The 13,904-nt window shown below is 47.4% G+C and overlaps 1 protein-coding gene across 13 annotated transcripts in view; it reads left to right on the top strand.

The window, feature by feature from the left end:
• The window catches only part of HP1BP3 (heterochromatin protein 1 binding protein 3), a 60,087-nt gene extending 46,743 nt beyond the window's left edge, over positions 1 to 13,344 (top strand). For all 13 annotated transcript variants that reach the window (XM_075906516.1, XM_075906527.1, XM_075906521.1 and 10 more), the window contains 5 exons: positions 3,423 to 3,513; positions 4,319 to 4,478; positions 7,224 to 7,335; positions 9,960 to 10,094; positions 12,149 to 13,344. In XM_075906516.1, the coding sequence (XP_075762631.1) occupies positions 3,423 to 3,513; positions 4,319 to 4,478; positions 7,224 to 7,335; positions 9,960 to 10,094; positions 12,149 to 12,434 (784 nt within the window). In that variant the 3' untranslated portion in view covers positions 12,435 to 13,344. The remainder of the gene's footprint in view (positions 1 to 3,422; positions 3,514 to 4,318; positions 4,479 to 7,223; positions 7,336 to 9,959; positions 10,095 to 12,148) is intronic.
• The last annotated feature ends 560 nt before the right edge of the window (positions 13,345 to 13,904 follow it).

The raw sequence follows: 13,904 nt of genomic DNA, 5'->3' as shown, positions 1-13,904 counted from the left end.
CGTGGTAGGGGCAGGATATTCTATCCAATTCAGTTTCCTCCTGCCCACCCATCTGCCTTCCATGACCTCCTTCAGGGACTTGTCTCATAAGCAACTCCTTTTACAGGACGTGCAATCGTTCCTCGTTTTAGAGGTAGAAAAGGAAGGTCCTTAGGAGTTAGAGGTAGGGGGTTCTACCTCTGGTATTTCCTTATCCCCAAGGACGGGCATAAGCCTATTTAATGTGAAACTTCAATGATTTGATAAAAAGGCTTCAGTTTTGGGTGACCTCCCTAGCCACCGTCATCCCCTCACTGACCCTGGGGGACTAGTGTGCCCCCGTGGACTTGAAGGATACTGTCGCATATCGTTATCCCAGCACATGGCAGGTTTCTTGGTAGTCAGCCATTATTATCAGTTCACCATGCTCCCAGTGAGACTCTGGCAGTCATGGCAGCCTTCCTTTGGAAGTGCTGGGTACAGGTCTTCTCATACCTGGACATCTGGCTCATAAAGATTAACTCCCAGGTGCTGATCCTACTGCATGTTGCAATGGCGAGAGCCATCTTCACCGTCCTAGGCCTTATTCTGAATGCATCCAAGTCCACACTGGCGCCCTGCTTTACTCCACAACAGCGACAGTCTCCCTACTGAGAACCACTTCCCGGCCCTGTTGGCCCTCATCTGCAGTCTCTAGTAATTCCCAACAACCACGGCAGGGAGCTGCATGAGGCTCCTGGGACATATGACAAACTGGTTGACAGGGTGTGTGCCCAGCTGAGACTCCAGAGAGAGACTGGTCTCACTCCCTGAACTAGTGGTTATAGCCCCAGGTTATAGCCCTTTTCTGTAATGGGAAGCCCTGAACTGGACATAATACTCCAGATGTGGCCTCACCAGTGCCAAATAAAGGGGAATAATCACTTCCCTAGATCTGCTGGCACCACCCCTCCTAATGCCCCCTAGTATGCTGTTAGCCCCCTTGTGAACAAGGGCACTCTCTTGACTCCTATCCAGCTTCTCATCCACTGTAATGCCCAGGTCCTTTTCTGCACAAATGCTGTTCAGTCACTCGGTCCCCAGCAGGGTTCCCTCTCCGCTGCTTAATCATCCCCACCCGATCAGGCAGCCTCCTGCACAAAGCCCCGAGCCCCTGACTGGGTGGGGCTGTGCTGCCACACCGCTTAGGAGAACCTTGGTCCCAAGGCTGTAGCAGGGCTTGGGATTCTTCATCCTAAATGTAGGAATCTGCACTTCTCCTTGTTGAGCCTCCTTAGATTTCCTTTGGCTCAGTTCTCCCTGTCTCTACCCCCGCAGCATATCTACCTCTCCCCCTAGCTTAGTCACCCCCAAAACTGCCAAAGGTACAATCCATCCCCTCATCCAGATCCTTAATGAAGCTGCTGACCCCTAGGGCATTCCTCTTGATACACCTTTCATCCTTCAGAGTCCACCTGGCGACCATCTCGGCATTTCACCATGGGGGTAGATCCAATTTTGGGAGCTCCATGGTGGGGTGGTTCCTTAAGGGACTAAATAGGTTATGCCCCAGGTCAAAGAGCCTGTTCCCCAATGGGACCTGAGTCTGGTCCTCCCTGAGCTCATGGGACCTGGGTTTGAGCCCCTAGCTACTTGACCCCTATCCTAGCTCTCTTGGAAGGTAGCATTGTTGGAGGCGATAACCTCAGCCAGATGGGTCTCTGAACTCCAAGCTCTCACCTTGGAATCACCATTCGCTCCTTTTTATAAGGACACAGTTCAACTGCGCCTTCTTTCAGCACTTTTGCCTAAGGCGCTTTCACATTACCATATGAACCAGTTATCTTCACAAAGCCTTATGCCAGCGATAGTAAGAGGGCATTCCACTCCCTGGACATCACTGAATGCAGAAAACCATTCTGTAAATCAGTGCAACTCTGTCTCAATAGTGGAGAGAATGCAAAGCCAAGTACCTATCAGTGTGGCTCACATCCTGCATCAGGATCTGCTACAACGTGGCCAAGATCCCAGGTCCAGCCTTGAAGGCCCACTCCACGAGGGGTCGGGCTTCCTTAGCATCATTCCTCACACTTGTCCCTATCCAGAACATACATACAGCAGCCACATGGTTGTCTGTTCACATCTTCACATCTCACTACACTGTCATCTGGCAGGCACAAGATGATGCCATCTTCAGCAGGACAGTCCTGTAGTCAGCAACAAGGTCAACTCTGACTCTTCCTCCACTTCTGGTCATCACATAAGGGAATGCATGTGAACAGTCACTCTCGGAAGAAAAGACGGTTAGCTTCCTCTCGTAAGTGTTGAGGTTGCTCGTGTCCATTCCAAACTCCGCCAATCTCTCCCGTCGGAACTCTTTGGCAAGAAGGAACTGAAGGGTGGCGGTTTTCTATATACCATGCCGTGAACATGCCACTTCAGGGAGCGCCACAGCTGACCCAGTGTTTTCTACCTGTTGGAATGGACATGAGCAACGCATGTCAAACAGCACTTAGGAGGAATAGGTAACTGTCTTTTTTTGGGATATGAATACTTCTAGGTTTCCTCTTGGCATCTTATACAGGCAGTCCTCCGGGGCTAGAAAAGCTGCTCCGGGTCTCCCTGGTGTGCTGGGGGGGACTCCCCAGCACAGCAGGGAGACCCGAGCAAATCCGCACAGGCGGCGGGACCTCTGCGCCTCCGCGGCTTTGCTCGGGTCTCCCTGGTCTGCTGGGGGGGGAGGGGGCACAGCTACTGCCCCCCCTCTCCCCAGCAGACCAGGCTTTTGTTGCGGGACGCCTGGGGTAGAGCAGCTGGGGTGCTGCCGGGTTGGTCCTGCGGGGACCTACCCGGCAGTGCCCCAGCTGTTCTGTCCCAGGAGTCCAGATTCAGCCGCTGTTGAAACTGATCAGTAGCTGATTCCAGGAAGCCGGGGGCAGAGCAACTCTGCCTTGGGCTTCCTGTAGTCAGCAGCTGATCAGTTTCAGCAGCAGCTCAATCTGGAGCCAGTTCCGACTTACATACAAATTCAACTTAGGGACTATAGGTTTGTTCTTATCTTGTACGTAACCCGGGGACTGCCTGTACCGCTTCCTTTTATATGCTTTTCTTAAAAGCCTGCCAGCTAGTTCACCCATGTTGATGGTATTAACAAATATATGTACATCCTTTAAATTGGTGAATGGTAAAGAGTCTTGTGTTCCAATTCCAGATCTGTCTATTGACTGGTGGTGGGTAAGTCAGTCAACCTGTTCTGTATGCAAATTAGCTTTGTAATTGTGTCAAACTTTTAAACTGAAACATGAAACTTGATATTTTCTGAATAGCCTGTAGCACCAGAAGACTTATCATGTCACGTTTAAATGTCCATTATTCCTTTCTCCTGTCACTTGACACTCTCATGCCCTGTGCAAAGTGTCATCTCCCCACCTCCTCTTTAAAGCTATACTGCCCGTCCTTTTCAGACCCCAGCTGCTGAAGAATGCCCTGCAGAGAGCAGTAGAGAAGGGCCAGTTAGAGCAGATCACAGGCAAAGGAGCTTCTGGAACATTCCAGGTCAGAGGCCAGAGTTATTCTTATTTCACCTTCTGTTGTTGTTTATACCATACACAACCCTTTTGTTTTTCTCCCCCTGTGATTTTCATTGGGCTACAACCTTCTCTACCAACATATCCAGTAATAGTCACGTACAACAGTTTTCAGATCATGGCGTATTAGGATTCTTAGGTTGGCCTACGTTTCTGGAGCAGCACACCTAGCTAATCTCGCTAAGATTTATAGCCTTTTTTGTTGTCAGTTGTGCTCCACATGCTGCTTCAGCTCTGACTCACTAGAGTGATGGGGCAGGATGGTGGGGTAAGTTTGGTTTTTGGTTGATTTGTTTTTTAACATGATCAGTGGAACTATAAATAGTTGGTGGGCGGTTGCATGTGTCCAGCCCACCCACGGCAGAGACAATGACTATCTGGTCTGTGGAGTGGAGGAAGGTCATGGCCTGCTAACTTGCTTGTGGTGCTAGTTTCTTCCGGTCAATATAAATCATGGGACTGGAAGAGACGTCTAGAGATCCTTTAGTTTATTCCCCTGTGCTGAGGGCAGGGCTAAGTACATTAGAAGTGTGCCTACTCCGTATCTTGGAGATGGGTCAGTGACTCCAGTAAACGGCATTTCCAGCCAATTGACTAAAAGACCGGTCTTTTCTTTATGGGTGGGAGGGAAGTATTCCCTGTGCAATGTTTTAATGTAAAACCTGTCTGTGCTAATGCAGGAGCCCTACTCACCTGGTGCAGAGGAGTCTTGTCCTGAGCTGGTTTGGGAGAATTTTGTCTTGATCGCTTTTCTCTTCCTCCTTGGAAAATAGCTGAAGAAGTCAGGGGAGAAGCCCCTACTTGGTGGGAGTCTGATGGAAGATGCCATCCTGTCTGCTATTGCTGCCATGAATGAACCGAAGACCTGCTCCACCACAGCTCTGAAGAAGTATGTCCTGGAGAACCACCCAGGGACCAATTCCAACTTCCAGGGTATGACTCCAAATCTACACGGCTGTCAGATTCACAGAGAGGAAGGGGGGTGGGGAGTCCCATAAGCAACAGAATTCTCTACACTCACTATTAAAAATGTCCTGTTTGATTTCCCAGGGGCAGGTAGCTGCTTAGTGCACACCACAGAGCACCACAGGATTTTAAAAGTGCAATTCTTTCCACTGAGTCCCAATCAGGGCTTATAGTAGCGTGGTCCATCTCTGACCCATATTGGATTTTTGTGTCTTGCTCTAAAGCCCATTTCCAGGGAATGGGAATCCTCTATTAAAGCAGTCTAGCGTCTGTTCTTATTTGTCTTAAGCCAGTTGAATTGATCTTTTGTTACTTTAGAAAAAGTCTAGACTATCGCTCAAAAGAAAGAAATGCTGTTCCAGATTTACTTCCATAGCCTTAGCCCATCCAGCACCTATGCAATACCATGACCAAGTTGCTTGTTTGTGCTATGCCCCCACTTTCCATATTTTGCAATCTTAGGTCAGACAACTGCTTGGGGCAGAGCCTGTTACACTTGGATTTCAAAGGGGCATAGTTCATCCTGGTTGCCAGAAGTAAAATAAATATCTTTGTATTGGACATCCCAATGTGACTTGTGTGCCAGTCTGCAGTGAGAATAGTGGCGATGCTTAGGGACCCAAAGGCAGACTTTTTGTGTAACCATTTACTAGCTGAACACCTGCAGTGTATGATGTTGACCAGAGCTCTGCTACACAGTGCGATTGTTTGACCTGTGCTGACAGTCCTGGGGCAATTATCAATTTGCTGTACTGGTCCCCTAATGCCAGACCAGAAGCAGATCTCCAGACACATTAGTATGTTACCATTTTGGGGGTTTTGTTTCAAAAATTTTGCAGTGCTTGGAGCCTTCCTATAATGCTTTCAGGAGATGAGGCCAGAGATAGCACAGCGAGTCTTTTACCTCCCATTTGCCAGTTTGACAATGCTGGCATAATCACATCTTTGATTCAGGGCTCTCTGATCCATAATGGGGCCTACCAATGAGGGCAAAAGGGGATTGGTTGAGGCTACTGTTCAGGTCATTCAGACATCATGATGGTCATGTTCTTCTTCACTCGTGTCCTCTGGGTGCTCGGCTGTAGAAGCATCCCTGTGCCTCTCATCAGACAACTTCAGTAGCAGTGTTCACTAGGGCCCATTCATGCCCTACCACAAGGCTAGTCAACACACATGGGATAACCCCTTCAGTGCCTTCTCAACCACTCCCAGGTAGAGACAAAGGTCTTTGCAGTCCATTAGGGACATAGTTTTTGGTTTGCGTCTCTCTAGTGAGTTAGCCTCCTAGTTCTGGTTTTTCCATCTTTCTTATCTGTTCTCCTGGGGAATGGGAGGGCACCTCTTTTGTTCATCCTGATTTTTTTTTTTTCCTTCGCTGTGGATCCTTCCCCCAGTGGTACATGTCTGGTTTACAGGGTGTAAAGAAGTGCCTCTCTTGTGAAGAGGCAGTCCCTGTCACAGACAGTCCTTTAAGAGCTTCAGTTTGTAGCAAAAAAACCCCAGAGGTAAGAAGCAGGACTGAAGACAAAAGGGAGGGGTTTTCGGGGCCTTTTATATCCTCTGCCATGTGGAAAGAAACCCGTTATTTTATTGAGGGGAAAATTACAGCAGCAAATTGGAGTTTGTAGTTATATGGGCAAGTCACATATCCCTGCATAACTCAGTTCTTCACAGGTAGAAGCTGTGGTCTCATGCTAGTCTGAATATTTTCGGAAGCTCATTAGATGTTGATTGGCAGCCCCCAAGGCCCAGTGTCAGTCAACTACATCAATTCAACTCGAACAATCCCTTCATAATATGTTGGCCAAGCCTCCTGTCAGTGTTTCCCAGCAGCAAATATTTGAAATAAAATACAGCACCAATGCTCATGACTTCAAATACAAAAATGATTCATGCACACACATAATCATAACCAGTAAATTATAAGCGCTTCGTAGACACCTCACTTGGCACACTTTGTACAAAATCAACTGTAAATATAGACCTTGGATCTATACAGTCACATTACAATCAAAAAGCATCAGTGTCAGTAGCTGTCGTCCCTCCCCCGTGATTTGGAGGGAAATTTAACTTAAGTAAATGTTCCGTCCTATTTGAAACTGAAAACTGTTTCGTGACAAACTCTTGAACCAGCTGTGCACCTGGCCTGTCTCCCAACGAGGCAGGCTCCCTTTAGATGTGCAGTAGGCTCTGTTAATGCACGCAAGTGCCAAGGACATTCAGTGTAACAAGGTGAAGCTGAGTAAGTGCTAGATCTCAGCTAATGTCCTGAAAACAAAAGGGAAGGCGGGATGGGAAATGACATGTTCAAACTAAGGCAAAAATACTTCAAAGAACAGTTGGAATAGACCAGAGCTAAAAGGCCAGCGTGACTAAAATGAATTTGTTGGATCAAAACTTTGATAAATGAGCTGACTCCAGTTATAATATTTCCACCAAGAAGTCTTGAGAGTTTAATCTCCTTTTGGAAAGATTTAAACTAACGCTTGTTAACTGTGCAGGAGCAGCAACTAAATATTATCTGTGGGAAGGATTGCCCTGTGAGGGCTGCATGTAATATATATGTAGTACGCCTCTTCTACAGTAGCTCTCTAGCTGGGTCTTACCCAGAAGCAGATGCATCAGAAAGGGGAAGGGGACTGTATAGAGCAGGTGAGGTCAGGGCTAGTGGCTGGAGAAAGGTCTAATGCATTCTTACTCCGCTTCCCGCAGTACATCTACTGAAAAGAACTCTGCAGAAATGTGAGAAGAATGGCTGGCTGGAGCAGATCTCTGGGAAGGGTTTCAGTGGCACTTTCCAGCTCTGCTTCCCTTATTACCCCAGGTAAAGAGCCGTCCGTTGACAGGTGATCATGCAGAACATTTCATCATGGTTAGCCCAGCCGTGGTGTTTAGCGTGTTGATGTTCACAGGACCAATGTGTCTTGCAAGATTTTTGATAGGGTGTAACGTCCTTAATTACAGCTGTTCTGTAACCCATGCTATTCTAGGTTCTGATAACAAATCTGTGACTGAACAATGACCGTGGCTTTTACCAGCCTGGAAACTCTTAAGGAAAATATAAAATACTGGGCCCAGTATTCTCAGGCATTCTGGCCTTGCGTCTTGTGTAGTACCCATCTGTGGGTCATTTAAGCGCTTCCGAAATGAAGCAAATCTGCATGGCCCTCCTAGAGTTTACTTGCTTCTTAACACAGGAATGATCATTAGGAAAAATACTGTGGCTCCCGCTATCCCACTGTCTGTGTACCAGACCGGAGGGGAAGGGAGAGCAGAATGACATTCTTCTCTTTATGGAAGGGAGAGAACAAGGCCCAACTCCACCATATTTAATTTTGTTCCTTTGTAACCTTTATCTGAGCCACATGGAACACAAAGATGGCGAATCTTTAGAAAGCCCCTTCTGAGGAGCATTGTGGCAGCGTGACCTCTCTCATGCTCCACTCTCAAGCATGAATTATCCCAGTAAACTTCAAGTCCATCATGGCTTCAGCACAGCTGCCTGGGATTAGTAAGACTCTGGATGTAAACTGCTAAGCCCCTGCTATGTCTGTAGTTGGACAGAGCAATGTGGAAGAGAACTCGAGGCAGGACTGCTTAGGGAGAGATGGGGCTGTGGCATGTCCAATAATTGGCAGCCCGATGGACTTCCTCCAGCGTGGCTTTTCATAAAAACATAAGAAGGGCCAGACTGGGTCAGACTGAAGGTCCATCTAAGCCAGTGTCTTGTCTGCCTGTGGCCAGAGGGAATGAACGGGTAATCAAGTGACTCATCCTGTCACCCATTCCTAGCTACTAGCAAACATCTCTGCCCATCCTGGCTATCGGCCACGTCTACACTGGCATGAATTTCCAGAACTGCTTAAAACGGAATAGTATTCCGTTTAAAGTTTTTCCAGAAAAGGAGCGTCTACATTGGCAGGCTGCTTTTTCCGGAAAAGCCCTTTTCCGGAAAAGCGTCCATGGCCAATGTAGACGTGCTTTTCCGGAAAAGAGCCCCGAGTGTCATTTTCGCGATCGGGGCTTTTTTCCGGAAAAGACTACTGGGCTGTCTACACTGGCCCTTTTCCGGAACAGTGTTCCGGAATAAGGACTTATGCCCGAGCGGGAGCAGAATAGTTTTTCTGGAATAGCGGCTGATTTTGTACAGTAGAGCATCGTTGCTTTTCCAGAAATTCAAGGGCCAGTGTAGACAGCTCACAGCTTATTCCGGAAAAGCGGCTGATTTTCTGGAATAAGTGGCCCAGTGTAGATACAGCCACTCTCATGTATTTATCTAGCTTTTTTGAATCCTGACCTGTTCTTGGCCTTCACAACATCCTCTGTCAAGGAGTTTCACAGGTTGACTGTGTGTGGTGTGGGGAAAAATACTACCTTACGTTTTTTTTTAAAAACCTGCTGCCTATTAATTTCATTTGGTGTGACCCCCTAGTACTACTTTGAGAAATATAAGAAAGTATTATTTACTCCACTTTCTCCATACCAGCCATGATTTTATAGACCTCTCGTATCCTTCCTTCATTATCTCTTTTCTATGCTGAAAACTTCTAGTCTTAGTAAACTGTCACATGACACAGCTACTCTAGACTCCTCATAATTTTTGTTCCCCTTTTCTGAATCTTTTCTAATTTTAATATCTTTTTTGAGAGATGTGCAGATGTGGATGTACCATGGATTTAAACAAAGGTGATACATTTTGTTTTGTTTTCTGTCCCTTTCTTAATGATTCCCAACAGTTTTTTCTCTTTTTTTTTTTTATTCTACTGCTGCTGAACATTGAGTGGATATTTTCAAAAACCTACCCACAATGAGTCCAGATCTCTCTTGAGTGGTAACAGCTAATTTAGTCCCCATCGTTTTATTTGTATAGTTGGAATTCTGTTTTCCAATGTGCATTACTTTGCATTTATCAACATTGAATTTCATCTGCCATTTTGTTTCCCAGTCACCCAGTTTTGTGAGATCCTTTTGAAACTCTTTTCAATATTCTTGGGACTTAACTAGCTTGAGTAGTTTTGTATTATCTGGAAATGTCGCCATTTACTGTTACCCTTTTTCCAGATAATTTATGTATATGTTGAAAAGGACTTCTCCCAGTACACCTGCCTGGAGGACATCACTAGTTTCCCCCCTCTCCACTCTGAAAACTGACCATTTATTCCTACCCCTATTTCCTATATTTTAACCAGCTACTAATCATTTGGTGAGGAACCTTGTCAAAGGCTTTCTGAAAACATGTGTAGCAGCTGCCTCAATGATTTCTATAATATTTAGTAGCATGCATGGAAATCAGCATCTTTGTTGTAAGTCCACAATACTTGGAAGCTCAAACTAGCAAGGTTTTACTGTGACAAAATGGACATTAACCCTGTCAGTGCAGGGCCAGGCAGTAGCTCCAAAGGATACAAAGGTCAATGCTGAAGTGAGTTAACAGAATGATTCTTGCAGCCCAGGTGTGCTGTTCCCAGAGAAGCAGCAGGAGGAAGATTCTGAGGAATCTGAGGAGGAGGATTCTGAGGAGGCAGAAGACGACTCTGAGGAGGAAGAAGAATCTGAAGAGGAAGAACCACCTCCAAAGAAAAGGTATAGAGCTGAAAATAAATGGGCTTGTAAGCCTGTGTGGCCATCCCTCCCGGTCTACTACCGAGGGCCACGCCGCCTCACAGTCACATGCCTGTAAAGGGAGGGGGGTCTCGAAAAGGAGGAATTAGCTTGCTTCTGATATTCAGGCCCTTGGTTCAGGCAGAGCAGTAAGGAGGTCTGAGCCCCAGACTGTAGGTCAGGGTAGGGCAGCAAAGTAGTCAAGGGCTCCAGTAAAGGTGAGCACTAAAGCAGTCTGGGGCTCAGAGGATGGTAGACCAACACAAGCCGCCTGACCTAAGGGGGTAGGGTTCCATGGCAGGGGGACATGGGCCCACCCTACTTCTGCATATTCCAGTCCAGGGACCTAACCCCAGTGTTCCCTGTAAGCTGATTAATCAGCCCCAGCCAGTCAGTCAGCTCCCTGCATGGAACCCAGAGCCTCTGACTGGGCGGGGCTGATGAATCACCTGTGAAGCTGGGCTGCCGAGCAGCGTAGAGGGGACACTGGCCCTGACCATGGCAGAGGGGTCTGCCACTGAGTCAGCAGGGACCTGCAACACGCTTACCCATAGGATCAGGCCAGCACTTAGCCAGATGATCATCTAGCTCCCCAGGGCTACTTCCTGCCTCCCTGGGGCCTGGATACTCTGTAACATGGGGGCCCTCGATTTCCTTGGGGAGCTCTGGCCAGTCTGTAGCCCTAGCCCAGGGCCATCAAACCAGTCCTCAGCATGGTGGGGTCCCTCTGCAGGTGCCAACAGCAGGCAAGGTGCATCTTTCCAGCTCCAGTGCAACTTAGCTGCAGAGACCTGCCTTTGGTACTCCCACTTCTTGTCCTGCCGTAAGCTTCGGACAGAGCGGGCGTAGCTTTCCTGAGTCTGCACACCAAGGGACTTGTGGTCCGCCCCGTCAGTCTCTGAGGTAGGCCAAGCCTCCTCCCTGCAGGACTTCTCCAAGCTAAAAAGTACAACTCCTCCTGCTGTTGCAGGCCTCCTGGGAATCTTGGTTCTGCAGAAGTAGACTGCAGAAAAATGTGCAGGAGCAGCTCAAACATGGGGTTGTCCATGAAGGAGTTGAGATCATGATTAACCAGAGTCTCAGGCAACTCATTGGCCTCTGTCGTGCAGTGGTAAACTCCAGGACCAGAGCGAGCTGCTGAGAGTGGTCGCCGTTGGTATAAATGTCGAGGGTGGCTGTGCACTGTGGTGCTGGCATTTGACCTTTGGAGACTGGAGGTCAAATTCTATAACGTTCAGTGTCTGGCAGTAGATAATTGGCCACAGATAGCCCATAGGGAAAGGCACAGAACTGGAACAGCTGGGGCTGGTGCAGGCATTTGCAAGGTGATCTGTGGTGAGTGTGGCTGTGTTCTCTGGTTGGAGGCTTTGGGTTCTGCTCAGATCAGGACTCTGTCCTAGGAGGTGCTGTCCCGGTGACCAGTGTGCACCTGGCCTGACTCTGGTGTAGATAATTCCTCCATTTCATAAAAGCTGAGAGGGGGAGAAAAGGCTGTTTCTCATTCTTGGTGCCATCATCAGTGTCCACTTCATTTTCCATTCAGCTTCTTATGTTTCTTCCGTGTTTTAAAAGTGGTTGTGGTCTCACGTTTAAAGACTGGGAATATTTTAATGGCAAATGTGATAAATACGCGTTAATTGTATTTTGCTAATTGTAATTTTTCTTCTGGCTGGCACATTTTACTGTTGTAAGGCCAAATGAAACTGGTCTTGTTCCATCACCGGACAAACCCAGTTCTTGTGCTCTTGGGTTGCACGACTCAAACTCCCGCAACATTATAGGGTTATATGCTAACACAGGCGATGCAAACCGAGATTACCAAGGAGACAACAGCCTCATTGTGATCTTGCTTAAAAGATTTTCTTGCTCTTGGGTCTGGTTAATCAAATCGAGCTGGATCATCATTGCATCCTAGGTCCTCCATGTTAAAGATGAAGGAGGCCGAAATCTGCTCAGTTTTGTAGCAATTAGCACTTGGGCTCTAGGCCAGCTTTGGTGCCTTGGTACTAAATTATCTTGTTCTTTCTTCCTGATAGGATGCAGAAGAGGCCTCCCCCCAAATCCCGTAGCAGGGCCCCCCCAGTGAAGCGAAGAGAGTCCAAACCCAAGCCAAGGAAGGCCCCTGCAGTCCGCCGGGGGAAAGCAAAGCCTCCACCCAAGGTTAAAACTCCAGCCAAGAAAGCCAGACCAGCAGCCCCTCCTATCAAGAGATCTTCTGGCAGCAGCTCTTCCAAAAAACCAGCAACAAGTGGGAGGAAGGAAGTGAAATCCCCTGCCAAGGGCAAATCCACCATGAGGAAGTCTCTTCGGGCAAAAAAGTAAACTTTTTTCCAGTGTGTCAGGAAATCCCATGGTCAAATCCACAATCTTGTTTTATAAAGTCAATGTGCATTTGTATTTTAGTTCTGATGCTTAAACACTTATTTTTTTCCAGGGGGTTGAGGGCTTAAAACTAAGTCAAACCAACCCGAGTTAGATCTAGATGTCCTGGGTCTACCTTCCCCCTGGAAAAGTCATCTTTAGTTTTTTGCAATAATTTTAGTGCTTTTCTAGATTGTATAATCTGTACATTTTATGATGTTCATTTTGGTTTTTTGCTTTTAAAACGTGTTCAAAGATTTTTTTTATCTTTAGGTAGCAGGAACAAGATCATTGGGGAAATGTAACTCTGAAGTGAAAAGGCAAAACTGCAGTAGTGTTTTTTCCTTAGATTTCCTGCATGGTAACTAGCATAAAGGGTTCTAATGCTTCCATGGAGAAGCAAAATATATACATTGCTCGCACTGAATTTTGAAGGTGCTTCTCTCTGCGTAGCCATTGTGATTTGCTAAGGAGATCTTCTATTTGGCTGCTTCAAACCAGCAAGTTCCTTTGAAAATGAGTCAAATCTCAGAGTGAATACAAAATGTTCTGACGCATCTGACATCAGAGGGATCCCAGAATGATCAATCTACTGGTTTTCAATTAGCTGGGTTGTTGTGATTTGAGTAAGTAATTCTGCACATCCTCCATCTGTCCCCTAACACCGAAATACGTAAGTCTCGTTGAATCCAACTTTGAAATGTTTTTTAAAAGATGAAGAACCTGAGTTTTCACTTCTTGTTTGCGCTTTTCTAAAAAACAAACAAAAAACCCCAAAAAAACCAGTTGGAGAGTTCTATAACTGCTACTGTAGAGATGTTGATAAGTGATGAACATACAGTTCACAAAAATAAAATGAAACTAGATTCCAGCCCTGGCTTGTCTGCTGTTTCTTCTCCAAAGCTTCCTGTTTCTTGAGGTGCTGCCCAGAAGCAGAGTGTTTTCCCCTGAGTGAACCCTCAAGAGGCTGCTTCCTGTCCACCCCTCATGCTGGGGTCGCTGGAACTCATCAGACAGCCCCAACCCCAGCCCCAGCTTGCCTCAGCTGCCCTGCCTCCCACCCAGCTCTGTTTTCTGGGCTGCCTCTCGGGCTCCGGTGGCACAGCTCTGCCCCAGCCCAGCTCTCTGGGCTCCTGCTGCCCCTTAGCTCTGGCCCACACTGTCTCAGGCAGCCCCAGCTCACACAGAGGACGGGACTCTGGACTTCTGGTCCCCTCATTGGCCTGCCAGCCCTGTTAGGCTGATTTGGAGCATTGGCCCCTCCCCTTTGGCCCTGAGAGTACAGCCCTCGTGTGATGGACGTGCCTTGACCCCAGCAAATCTTCCACCCCAGGAACCCACAGCCTGGAGCTCCACCTGCTCCCAGGAACCACCCTCCTCCAAAGCCCCCAACCCTCCTGACTCCGTCAGCCCCTCTCCCTTTGTTTCCCA

The sequence above is a fragment of the Pelodiscus sinensis genome, chromosome 23 (genome assembly GCF_049634645.1).
Source record: "Pelodiscus sinensis isolate JC-2024 chromosome 23, ASM4963464v1, whole genome shotgun sequence".
NCBI lineage: Eukaryota > Metazoa > Chordata > Testudines > Trionychidae > Pelodiscus > Pelodiscus sinensis.
Note: the sequence above shows the minus strand (reverse complement) of the source record. Positions and strands in the feature narration are given on the sequence as shown.